The sequence below is a fragment of the Grammomys surdaster genome, unplaced genomic scaffold, assembly GCF_004785775.1.
Source record: "Grammomys surdaster isolate TR1022 unplaced genomic scaffold, NIH_TR_1.0 141, whole genome shotgun sequence".
Lineage (NCBI taxonomy): Eukaryota > Metazoa > Chordata > Mammalia > Rodentia > Muridae > Grammomys > Grammomys surdaster.
This window is the reverse complement of record NW_021604599.1, coordinates 8,356,138-8,370,148: the sequence shown is the minus strand read 5'-3', so window position 1 is coordinate 8,370,148 and position 14,011 is coordinate 8,356,138. Positions and strand designations below refer to the sequence as shown.

General features: G+C 44.0%; 1 protein-coding gene across 1 annotated transcript in view; it reads right to left on the bottom strand.

The window, feature by feature from the left end:
• Window positions 1-14,011, bottom strand: part of Fam189a2 (family with sequence similarity 189 member A2) — a 55,809-nt gene that overhangs the window by 40,939 nt on the left and 859 nt on the right. The window contains exon 2 of the mRNA XM_028764039.1: window positions 13,832-13,933. Coding sequence (XP_028619872.1) covers window positions 13,832-13,933 — 102 coding nt within the window. The remainder of the gene's footprint in view (window positions 1-13,831; window positions 13,934-14,011) is intronic.

The window sequence follows — 14,011 nt, the reverse complement described above, 5'->3', positions numbered from 1 at the left end:
TGTGTGTGTGTGTGTGTGTGTGTGTGTGTGTGTGTGTGTGTGTGTGTTTGTGTGTATCTCCCTGTGTGGGTACATGCCTGTGTGTGTGATGTGTACTTGTGTGCACATGTGTGCCTGCAGAAGACAAAGAGGATATCAGACTCCCTGAAGCTGGAATTCCTGGCAGCTGTGAGCCACCTGATGTGGTTGTTGGGAAATGAATCCTCTGCCATCTCTCAGCTACTGTTTGTTTGTTTGTTTTGTTTTGTTTTGTTTGTGTTGTTATTGTTTCTTTACAGGAGGTCTTCTGTGTGGTACAGACTGGCCTTGAACTCTCCACGGTTGGCCTCAGCCTCCTACGTACTGGTTTTACAGGGATGCATCACCACATCTGGCTATGATGCTGTCTTACTAAGATACGTATGAACCCAGGGTTTTCAGCAGCATAGTGACTGAGACTTGACTTACGAGCTGAACGTCTCAGCTTGCCTAGTACAGGTCCTGAAATAATATCACTTATTTTGCATTAACATTGTTTATATTTTACAACTCGTCTAGTTGTTTCATTTCTCTGACCAAAACAACTTGAAAGGAAAGCACGTATCTCAGTTCACAACTCTCAGCTCACACCCTGTCACTGAGGGAAGTCAGGGTAGGAACCTGGAAGCAAGAATTAGAGCAGAGGCCATGAAGGAATATTGCTTACTGGTTTGGCCCTCATGCCTTACTAAGCCTGCTTTCTCTACCACTCAGGACCAGCTGATCAGGGGTGGCAACGCCCACAGTGAGCTAAACCTCCCTCACCAATCATCAGTCAAGAAAATACATCACTGACAATCTGAAGGAGACATCGTCTCAATTAAATTTCCCTCTTTCCAGAGACCACTTGCTTGTATCATATTGACAAAAACTAGCTGGCACAATGACAGTCTCTGCCCACAATAGTCTGCCATTACAATATAATAGTTCAAATGCCCAGCCATATGACAAAAGTTAATAATAGGATAGAAATACAGTAAATAGCAGACTTCTCAGAATAATGAATGGCACACGCAGAAACAGTCCTACCTAATGCTAATTTACAGTGATCTGAAAAGGCGGGACAGAAGACAGTCTATACACACTGGTTACAACTTTCCTGGGTGTTACACGTGTTGTATGTTCTGTGTACAATACATATGTGTGGGACATGTATGTGGATGTCTGTGTGTGTGTCCAAGTGTAGGCATATGAAGCCACAGCAGAACAGTGAGGACTTCTTCTATTACTCTCTGATGTAATGCCTTGACCAGAGTCTCTCAGTGAACAAGAAGCTCATCATTTTGGTGAGTCTGTATTGGCCAATGAGTTCACAGAATCTGCCTATATCTGGCCCCCAATACTGGATTATAGGCAGGCACAGGCAGGCACAGGCAAGCACAGGAGGGCACAGGCGGGCACAGGTGGGTACAGGCGGGCACAGGCAGACACAGCCATGCATGGCTTTTGTATATGGGTACTAGATATTCAAAGACAGGTCTTTATGCCAACGCCAAGGACCCTAAACTGGGTACAACTTTACAACAAAATATATATATATATGAAAACATATATATATGAATATATATATTTCATATACATATATGAAAACAGTAAAAAGCAGCTAAGAAAAATGACTTTTATTAATGTAATTTTCACCTACACTTGTTAATGCTCAATGATATCTATCTCTATCTATATCTATATCAGATAGATAGATAGATATCATTGAGTGTCACAGAATGGATGCCTTCAAGTGTGGGCTTTCCTGAACTCCATCTAGGATGCATACTCATATTCTTTTTGTCACCTGAAAATCTTAGAATATAAACATCAGGGGAGATTTTCTTATCCTCACTGTCATTAATCAGACTCAAAAAGAAAACCTCAGGAAATTCTACAAGGGTCAGAAGTACAAGCCCCTGGACCTGCGACCCAAGAAGACTAGAGCCATGTAACGCCGCTCACCAAACATGAAGAGAAGCTGAAGACCAAGAAGCAGCAGCGAAAGGAGCGGCTGTACCCACTGCGCAAGTATGCAGTCAAGGCCTGAGACGACAATGACAATAAAGTACAAGACTGACTTAAAAAAAAAAAAGAATTAATAAAGTAGCCGGGCAGTGGTGGCGCACGTCTTTAATCCCAGCACTTGGGAGGCAGAGACAGGCAGATTTCTGAGTTCGAGGCCAGCCTGGTCTACAGAGTGAGTTCCAGGACAGCCATGGCTACACAGAGAAACCCTGTCTCGAAAAAAACAAAACAAAACAAAACAAAACAAAGAATTAATAAAGTACTGAAGAGTACTTTTAAAAGTTCTTTACTATTGACCAACTAGCCAACAACACTGCAAAGCCAAATACAAACACAGAACACCGTCCGTCCAAGCTGCAGAGACTAATCCCAAACAGCTGCAGTAAACACGCCTCAGCTATGAGCCATGGGTTCACCCAACACCACCTTCCCTCCTGTCCTGCTTTCCAACATATTAAATGCTACACTGACTTATCCCTTCCACTATGTCAAAGGCGTTTCACCAAATGCAATAAATGATGGCATCACAAAATGCTGCCTACTTGAGGAGCTGAAAACATGTTGGAGCTCAAGATTCTCAAAGCAGTGTGGGTACCCACAACTCTGACCCATCTGTCATCTCACCATACAATGGAACTAACTGTAAGTGGCTTCCCACTGCCTATCCTGCTTGTCTGAAATGACTCTTGGGGTTGGAGAGATAGCTCAGCCAGTAAAAGGCTTGTTAGGCAAGCATGAGGACCTGAATTTGGTCCCCAGAACTGAAGTAAAGATGCTGACTGAGCATGGTGGTATGTGCTGGGAAGGGGAGACAAGAGGATGCCTGGCTCTCACTGGCCAGCCACTCTAGCCAAGGTGATTAGCTCCAGGTTCAGTGACAGACACAGTCTCAAAGGAGACAGAGTTCTTAAAGACGACACCAAGGTTATCTTCTAGCCTCCACCCATAAAACGAAACCAATTTTGAATATGACTTCTGGAAATAAATAAATCCTATATCAAGAGCTATGCAAGAAAAGTAAGAAAAGCTACCATGTACAAGATATGATGTACTCTTCGATGCAAATCAAATTTCTTAAACTCTATTTTAAACTTACACAGACTCCACTGCATCTGTCTGTTCATTGTTGTCTCCTAAACTCCCATAACAGGTAAAAGCAAAGGACGAAGGTTCTGATCATTTGCACTGCCACTGGACAGGGGAAAAACAGTTCATGTTGGAACATTCATTTCAGCTCTACCACAGAAAACTGATAAAGTCTACATTACTAAGAAAATTAACATTTGTGGACTAAAAAGACAATGTAGCAAATATCAGGAACAAAAATTATGAAACTGTCCAACCAAACTATTCTAGCAAAAAGTAACATGTTTGTGGTTAACAAATGTGATTTGCTTGTGACAAAGAAGAAACGGGGATGCAGAGTGTGTGGGAGGTTCAGAGCTGGGGAATAGGTGCAGTGAATTTATATTGTTATATTGTTATATTGTTCCCTCCATTTTTGTATCCATAGTGATGGGACATTGGGGGGCATCATGTATATGCATACCTGTGCACACTCATGTGGATATCACAGGAGAATGGCAGGTGTCTTCTTCCATCATTCTCCACCTTATACTTGAAACACGACCTCTTATTGAGTGTGATTCAGTGGCCATCTAAGTTCCAGGACCCACCTATCCCCACCCCTCAGTGATGGGACTGTAGGTATACATCGCCATGGCCGGCTTTTATTGTGTGCTGGAAATCAGATGTTGGTGTTGCACAGCAAGCACTCTTACCCACTAAGCCATCTGCTTAGCCCTAAACAGATTTTTTTATATATCTTCAGAATGAATATAATTCTGGAACTAGAAACATGCATATATATGTATATGTGTGTGTGTGTGTATATATATACATATATATGTATATATGTATGTATATACGTATATATATGTATATATGTATGTATATATGTATATATGTATATATATGTATGTATATATACATATGCAAATTATAAACTATCAAGATTATCATCTTTTATTATTATTATAGGGACATTTACTGCTAATTTATTTATTTATTTATTTATTTATTTATTTATTTATGGGGGTTTTGTTTTGTTTTTTGAGACAGTGTTTCTCTGTGTAGCCCTCTCTGACTCTCCTGTAACTTGCTCTGTAGATCATGCTGTCCTCAAACTCAAGAGATTCGCTTGCCTCCATCTCCTGAATGCTGAGATTAAAGGCACGTGCTACCACGCCCAGCTAGGAACATTTGCTTCTAAAGTATCTATTGTCAAGTTATTTTTTGAACGAACAAGAATGTTCAAAAATTTCAGCAGTTTACTTAAATGGGCTTCATGTTATGGAGTAGTGTCACGTAGTCTGTACATACCAGCAGTATCATGGGCCTTTTCCAAGTTGTCAAGCCAATGATTCCAGAGAGGATCACCTGTGAGGAAAAATACATCATCAACCCAGAAAATGCTATTTATTTAAACATCTCCCATTCTTGCTGATTATATAAGCCATGGCAAACCATTCTGGGCTGTCTTACAGGATTACAAAGCATATTTACTGGCCATGTATGCTTTCATTTGTGTTATAAAAAATATCAGTATCTCTGGCCAAGTTCCACATACCCAGTCTGTAGTCACATTCAGTCTGTGACGTACACAAGTACCTTCGTGGGACAAGTAAACTCCAAAGTGGCAGACAAAACCCATGAGGGTATCTCCTAACCCAGCCTGGGTTCCAGATTCTCGTGAACACTCACACACACACACACACACCACCACCACCACCACCACCACCACCACTACCACCACACCACACCCAAAACTCCTCATTTCCAAGCATCCTGTCCTTCCTCAGCCATCCAGGCTACACATTCTGGGACTTTGTGCCATGCCCTCTTTATGCAGTACCCACTCCTCTCAATGGCTTTCCTAGCTGCCCGAGAACTCATACCCACCTACAGGCCCCTACTTGCCACCTCCTCTGAGAAGGCTTCCAAAATCTCATCACTCTACATGTCTGTCTTGTATATACCAACTTACTTTTTCTCTTAAAAGAAAAAAAAAAAACCCTCCCTATTTGGACGTTGGAGATCTATCTCAGCAATCTAGAGCACTTGCTGCTCTTACAGAGGACTAGAGTTCAGTTTCCTGCACACATGTCAGGCAAGGTGGCACCCACATGTACACACATGGATAGACAGACAGATACACAGACAGATACACAGACAGACAGACACACACACACACACACACACTCATTGTTTTTATAGAAAACTCAATGGTCATCCTTTGAGGCGTGCATGTCCACACCGCTACCATGAGCTCCTGTCCTGTCTGAATCCTTGGCATCTAACGTAGTGCCTGTCATGTGACTATCAACAAATGGCAGTCACTGATCATTTACCAAGAGGAACTACAGAGGGAAAGCTCCTGAACTGCACAACGATGCTTCAGTTAAACACACACACACAAATTCTTGGTTAAGAAAAACCAGAATGTTGCCAAAATACAGACTGGAGACCACCACAGCCTTCTGGATGGCAGGCACAGCTCACTAAGCCACTCACTCACTCAAGACACCCTGTGGCCTCTTGAGCACACTCCCCCTGTAGAACAGGGTGTGTCCATTAAGGACAGCTAGGAGTTTCCTCCATGGAGCCTCTCCCTTGCCCAAATCCCTCCCACCCACACATCTACAATTACTGTTCATTAACTACACATCAGGTGAGGGTGTTCAGATTAACAAACAGGTTCACCTGCAATAACCCATCTCACCAGCTGAGACAGAATCAGCCCATAGCACCACACTATCAGAGGACAACATGCACTCATATAACCTTGACCCAGAACCCCATATGTGCAGGCAGATACCCAACTCTGTCCTTGCAGTTCCATTAACTCTGAAAGGATTCTGCTTGCCTTCATCCCTAGTGTGTGGGCTGTGTTGACTCTCTACTTTGGAACTGGAGCTCATGAGGCCTAAGGCTCAGATCTCCTGCTTTGCTTCAGAAGAGTCAGTCACATGACTTTCGCTAAGTCTCTTCATTGTTTCTGGGCCTCACTCTGAACTCCTGTGAGATGTTAAATGAAAGAAACAACTCCTGGGTCTCTTCAGAGCAAAAGATTTAACACTGAGCTGGGTCAGGATGCCTAGGCAGGAGGATCCCAAAGTCAGCCTGTTCTCAAACAACCAAAATCAAAAGAAAACAAAAACCCACAGAACACTAATCCTACCATGACGACAGACCCTTCAGAAACCCCTGATATCCAGTGACTATATGAGCACACACCCATGTGCCCATGTTTGCAAGAGAACATGTGTTGTATGTACGTACATATGCATGCATCTCCTGTATGTGTATACTTGCTCGTGCGGGTATGCATACAAACATCTGCATGGGTGTCCTCAGATGTGTCTCTGCCTCCTCCTCACCATGCTGGGACTGGACTTTGCTGAGGAAATGCAAACTGTTTTTGTGTGAAAACAAGACTGAAATTGTCCCTGGCCTTGAGGAAAACACAGACTGCCCACTTGGGTAGAAAATAACTATGACTTGAATTATTCATTGATGTTTGTTATTTGTGTCACCGTCTCAGAATACCCTGTGGTTCAGCTCTGGGGACATTCTCTTTTTTCCATTAAAACAGTATTATTAAGATGAAGTGTCCATCTCGGGACATAAAAGCCATAAAACAAAGATGTGTCTAAGCTACACTTTCTATTTCTGTATCAGCCTCGGCCTCCCTCCTCCCCAACCCTCACAAGTTAGTACATTCAATGTATTTTATGTAAGTACAAATTTCTCCCTAAAATGTTATGGTATATGCAAATGGTATGTGCGCACGCAAATATGCACAAGGGTGTGATTTCCACAGTGTCATCGTGACAGATCTGCTTTTTCTGATCTCAGTAAGGACTTCATTGGAATCTTGTCAACTCTACTGAAATAGCTGGAATTCATTTCAGAGTGACAGCAGTAGAATCTTCCATTGTGCGGCAGTACCTAATGTATTCAGTCATTTCCATATTTGTGGGCGTTCACTCTAGTCCTGGCTTTCTACTGTTGCAAACAATACAACCATAAACACTCATGGTTTTATGAATGTATCTTTAAAGCTGTGTGCTTTTATTCCTGTTGGACAAAGGCTTAAGAAAGGAGTGGCTAAGTAGCATGCTATTCATATCTTTAATTCTAATAGATCCTCACTAATAGACATCTTTTCCAATGAAACCTTCTGAGATAAAAGAACTACCCATGCTCCCTTTCTTCCTTTGGGGGGTGGTATTTTGTTTACATAGTAGCAACTTCAGAAAATATTATTGAAAATAAGAATAAAATATGTGGTATGTAAGGAATATCGGGAACCTCGAAATATATTTGGCAAAAGTACTTAAGACTTGTTGGAGAGAAAAACAAAGCTTATAGAGCAATATTGAATAAAGTCCCAAATAAACGATGACATACCAAGGTCATGGGTTCGAAGACACTCTGTTTAAAGAAATCATTGCCACTTGAAATAGACTCAGAGCTCAGCCAGCAAGCTTGTGTGAACTGAATTCCTTAGCAGGCACTGGAAAGTAAGTTCAGACCAGCCTAGCAGAGCTAGTACAATTCCAATGCTTTCAAAGGCTGAGGCCAGATGATCACAAGTTCAAAGCCTACCTGGCCTACAGAGGAGCTTCAAGGCCAGCGGAGCAAGGCAGTGAAATTCTGTTTCAAAAATAAATGGTAAAAAGGGGGCTGGGGAGACACTGAATGGCTCAATCCCCAGTACTAAAGGGGAAATAAAACTGAATCCGAGCTCTGGGTGCCTCTCAGTCCTGGTATCACATCTGCAAGCCCCTCAGTCCTGAACCTGACCCACACCCTGGTGACTTTCACCCAGTAACCCTGTTCTTTTCAAATCCAGTGAATCTCAAGGCATCTTAGAACACCTTAAATGGAGGGGAGAAGGGCAAACAGCAGAAAGAGAATCAGAGGGTCAGAAGCATCTGGAATGGTGGCAGGAAATGAGGCTCTGTCTTGAGGGTGAATCCTTTAAGAGTTCAAAACTCGAGGCATGGCAAGGAACAGATGCTCGTATTATCTAAGCATGGTGCTGTAGAGGGCAAGGAGTGAGACAGAGTGCTCTAGGCTTCACCTCCCTCTGGGCAGCAGAGGATGGGCTCTGTCAGGAGGAAGTCCAGGAAGTCCCTAAGCAACAGCCTTTCATGGCTTCTACTAGTCCACGATGCTACAACGGACTACTTGCCTATGCCATGAGAGCCTGTACCTGGGAAACCTCTCTCAAGGACCATGAGCAGCTTCTAGATGGCACTTGGCAATGACAAGAGTCAATGAATGAGCGAGTGAATGAATGAATGAATGAATACCAGAAATAGAAGATAAGCTTGCTTAAGGATGACTTCATAAGCCTGAACACATTTCCACCCCGAGCTCCCTGAAAGAACAGCTGCAGAGAAGGACCACACCACCATCATTCCCCGTGCAGCACAAGATGTGACGAGTCCCGAAGGTGCAGGCAAGCACCTATTGCCAATGCCAAGCCATCTCCAGAGTATTACAGTCGGAGTCATCATCGTCTATTTCACTTCTTGTAGATCATCCCTCTAGCTCATGGGAACAACACAAAGCCTTCCTCCTCCTGATGACGTAAAGGGCTGACAGGTCAGAGTCAGTGTGACCCACCACGTGCGGCTAATGCCCTTCATTTTCTAGCTTAGAAACCAATCATTAAAATCAAAAGCTTAGACTCCTACTGCCCTACTTTCCTTGGCTTATCCACAAACATGCCTACAGGCAAAAATGTTCCGGCTCGTTTGTCAAAAACTGCTGCATCTAAACACAGATGTCTGAAAGCCATGTGGCATGTACCGTTTGTCTTGTGAATAGGCAGAAAATAATTTATCAAACTTCTCAACAACCTATCTTTCCCTATGACTGAAAAAGTGTGTGTGAGTGTGAGTGAGTGAGAGAGAGAGAGAGAGAGAGAGAGAGAGATTCTTCTCTTTCTATAGCATAACTCATTTGAAAATCTGAATAAGTGACATCAAAAGAAGCTGGAGATTTCAGTGTTCGAAAATCAGATGGACAACCCAATGGAACTCTCTCTCTGCTCTTTTATGATATGTAGCTCTGCTCGGTAGGTGCCATCTCCCACAATCCCAATGAGATCAAAATATCAACTTAACCACATGCCTAAACCGAGAACCAGGACGACACAATCTGAACACAGACATCAAGACGCTCCCTCAGCCACTTACCAACAATGGGCTGTGTTTAGAGACAACTGGCTAATCTCTTAGTACTACAAACGTTGGGGATAGTAGTCCTTAACCAAGGTTGGCAAGGGAGAAAATGATCATAGCACGTGCAAATAAAAAAGATCTAAATGCATTTTTTTTTTCTGAAACAGCATCTAATATAGCACAGGCGAGCCTCAAGCTGGCTAAGCCAAGGATGATCCTTGGTTTAGGATCATCTATCAGCTTCTACCTGAGTGGCTTGGATTATATGGCAGACCAGTGTGCCTCCACCACCGCTGTTTGGCAGTGCTGGGAATTGAACCCAAGGTCTCTTGCTTGCTAGGTTGGCGCTGTACCCACTGAACTACATCTACAGCAGTCAAATGAGAAAGTTTTCCTTACGGGCCACTGAGATGGCTCAGCAGGTAAAGGCACTTGCCTCTAAATCAATCTCTCTCTCAATATCTCTCTCTCTCTCTCTCTCTCTCTCTCTCTCTCTCTCTCTCTCTCTCTCTCTCTGTGTGTGTGTGTGTGTGTGTGTGTGTGTGTCAAGAAATATAATTTAAAGAATAAAGATTACATTAAAATAGTCCCTTCAAGTTGCTGAAATATTCATTCAAACGTGTGGGGAAAGTTGCTTACAGGACTTAATTCCTGATGTTTTCACACAAATGAAACAGCTCCTTGGGGTTCAGATAAGTGGATGAAGCCCCAGCTCAGCCTGACACCTCTGCCAGAGGTGAACATAGAAAAACATCCCTGAAATGTGCTGCTTGATGACATATGTGTGTCCCTGAACCTAACTGTGCATTAAACACAAAACAAAAAGCTTTACAAAAGCCAAATTAAGATTTGCCAGTTTCACTGACAATGCAAAGTGCCCATGGCCACTCATTCGCAGTGTGAGGAGACAATTCCTCTCCAGTGCTCACACACCGATTTCAGGTAGCATTTGCCTTGTGTGCCACTTCCTCTCAATACTAGGCCACACACAGACCGAACTGCTGAGTGGGCCAGGGGTAGAGCTCTTGCCTCAGGCCCTGAGTTCAATCCCTAGATCTCCAAAGAAGGGGGAAAGAAGGAAGGAGGGAGCAAGGAAGAAACTCTTGGGTGCGCATAATCATGGCACACCTACACAGTGAAATATCACTTCACAATTATCAGGAATGCGGTGCTGCTAAACTGGATGAGCCTTGTAAATATCCTAATCAAAAGAAGTTATTCAGTCATGAAAGACCTTATGTTGTAATGATCCCATACATATAGAGGGGTGTGTGTGTGTGTGTGTGTGTGTGTGTGTGTGTATAAACTGTCCAGGGTAGAAAGTAGAGAGGTCAGTGATATCTGGACAGACGGGTGGGGAGGGGAAGAGAAAGGAGATCTGGGAGTGATGAGAATCCATTTTGGTGGTGGCTGGGCCACAGTGAACTCTCTGGAAACTCCCAGACAGTTCTGGTTACATGGTAACTTGTCAGGCATGCAGGCTACAGCTCAATAAAGCTGGGTTATTGTGTTTTGTTTCCATTTCTCCAGTCCTCAAGTCACAATTTTTCATCATTTTCCATAAAAACCTTGGCCCAGCCACCTGAGTTTGCTGTAATGTGTCACTAGGCCAGGCCCCTTCTTTGAAATGTACACCCAAGTGTTTAATGGCTGAAGTGGCACATTTGTATTTGTCTTAGAATAACCCAGGGTGCTGAGGCGGGGCGTGGTGTCAGATGTTCAGATGTTCTAGCTCCCGAGGCTGGTGATGGGTCAACACACAGGGTCATTACTTTCTCCCTTCTACATTCATTAAAACTTCAAAGTTTTTTCATAATGAAATGTTAAAAGTGGAAGGGTCACTTTCCTGAAATCTCTTAATCCCCCCCCTCTTGTCTAAAAATACACACATTGAAATTTTTATACATGAAATTACAATGATGTAATACTGAGATTTTCAAAATAACATGGCAATTTTAATCTGCCAAATGGACTGGGAGCACAAAGGACTTAATTCCTGCTTGACATTCCTTGCTCTGGCGTCTATCAGGACAAGCACGGGACCAGTGGCTGAGCCTAGGAGGGGTGCAGATGAGACCACCGTTCCAGTGGCTGGGGATGAGGGGGTGGCTGTGGTTTTGTTATACACTGTCTGTATAAGTCTAATGCTTCTCCTAATACAGGATTGCTTTTAAATAGAGCTCTCTCACCTACATGAGTTTAAAACACAATACAAGTGTGGTATTTTTCTTCCTAAAACACCAAGAGAATGGATGGCATCTACTGACAGCTGCTTAAAGCCTACTTAGCTGTTTTGAAAACACAGTTAATATCCACTGGTTCTGTTGACAATCTGCAAATTCTGAAGTCGGCCTTAGAAACAGGTCACACATACACAAAGAATGAATAGCAGTTACAAGTCTGAATACTGACCCAGGGACATAAGCATAGACTGTGGCATAAAGAAGTGACCCTTTCAAGTCCAAATCCTAGATTCCTTCTTGGGTCTGATTTGCTTGTGCCTGAGGACAAGCCCAGCCCGTGGCAAGCCCAGGTACCATCCTGTGCAGTCCAGTTTGTGAGCTCTGTTTTCCTTCTCATCAAATCCCACTGTGGCTTCTTTACTTACCTTGGAAAGAATTCACAATTGCAAACCCATTTCAGATTTTAATTTTAGAGGAAAACAAATACAGTGTGTGTGTGTGTGTGTGTGTGTGTGTGTGTGTGTGTGTGTTGTGAATACTTGTTAGTATGTCTGTCTGCATATGTGGTGGCACAGAATGATACTAGGTACTCTCTCCACCTTATCTTATTTTTAGAGACTGGGTGTCTCGTCCGCTTGGCTAGCCTGACTGGCCAATGAACTTCAAAGATCCACTGTATCCATCTTCTTCTGACCCCACCCCAGACACTGGGGTTCAGGCTCCCCTTTCCCCAAACCCAGCTTTTTGGGTGGGTTCCAGGGATCCATACCCAGGTCCCCATGTTTACACAGCATACATTTAACTGGCTGGGCCATCTCCCTAGCACCTCTCACAAATATTTTAAAATAAACTAGCTATCCTGAGAGAACAAAGGATTATGATTTTACAAAGAGTAAATCCATAAAATACATATAAGACTCTGGCCCAGGGTACTTAGAGAAAAGAAATGGAGAAACCATTTGAATGACTAGCCTGGCAGGAGGCGGGGGGAGGAATTAGTCTGGTTCCTACACAACAGACTCCCCACACTTCATTCTAGAACGCTCACAAAGATAGTAGTCCAGGGTCAGAGCTATAGGGTGGAACTCTGTCCACCTAATACTTAAGTTCTGGACTTCACTCACTACCGCACAAAAGGACTGGGGTCTCAACAGGACCATTTAGCAAAGGTCTTTAGAAGAAGTATAGATTGATACCGGCTAATACAAAATTCTGGGTCAGGCCAGAGAAACCTCATGTTCTTCGTGTTCTCACTCAAACAATTACTCTAGGTTCAATATGTTCTCCCCCCCTTTTTTTTTAATTTGGTCTTGACTCTGGATACGTTTTAACCAGTAGAGCACAATAGGTGTACTCACTGACGATCACAGAAGAAGCTAGAGACACTCTATGGCTTTTATAGGAAGGTCATTTGTCCTACTCATCCTCCACAGTCCTTGCACAAGGACCTGTTTCCAGGTCTCCAGGCCCCTGGCAAACCTCAAGAGGTTGGATGTCTTAAAAGTTGTGACACAGTTCAGAGGCAGAGATGAGTAGTTATCCAGTCTACAAGTGCTTGCTCACAGGCAGCCACTTTTCTCAGAGGCCAGGCTTCCCTATTCCCCATTGGCCAAGGAGGCAGGACCAGGTGCCAGCATAGGGCAGAAATCCCCAGCTAGCTGCCCCAACTACTGGAGCTCCAGGTATATGCATCTGTAATGACAGGTTCTGTTTCTTGAGCATCCCACTTCTGCAGAGCAGCTCTGGTGGCTCCAGGAACCCATCCAGGGTTTGAGCCCTTCTTTAATGACCAGGTACAAGCCATCAGTCACAGACAACCTCCTATTACCTCGGAGCTCCTCAGGGTTCAGTCATCCAACTCTTTCATTTATTTATGTCTTAATGAAGAATAAAATCAAGTCAACCACTTCCGCCTCTTCAATCTGTCGCTCTGCCCATTCCAGAAGTACCCCACCCTGAATGGGAATTGTTGGTGTATCAAAACCCCTGTCCTGGAGTTTACTTTGCCAATGCTGTATTCAGTGGCCAAAAAAGTTTCAAATTCTTTTTCGCCCATCCTCATGTGAGTCTCTCGAAGAGCTTGATACTGTGCTTAATGTTAACTTGATGGAAACCAAATCCTTAGCGTGCAAGGGACAGACACTGCCTAGGTGCAATCCAATTCTCCTTTCAACTTGACTGCCTCCCGACACTTACTTCCCACACCCCACCCCTACTCATTGTTGCCTACACTTCAAGTGGCTTTAGGGTCTGCGCTCCCCAATAGAGGTCAAACAAGAACAACTGAAGGGACCCTCCACAACACACTGCCCGGAGGATGCCCCCACCCCACCCCCACCGCAAAGAGGTGCTCTCAGTACTCACCGAGGAGCCGGCCCAGAACGGGCACGAGTTCTTCACCTGCGGCGAGCTGCTCAGCGACAGCGCCCCGAAGCTGAGCGCCACCATGCAACAGCCCAGGATCAGCTGCAGGAGCCCGAGCGACAGGAGCGGGCGCGCGGGCAGCAGCGCGGAGCCGGGCGCGGCGGGGCGGCGGGACGCGAG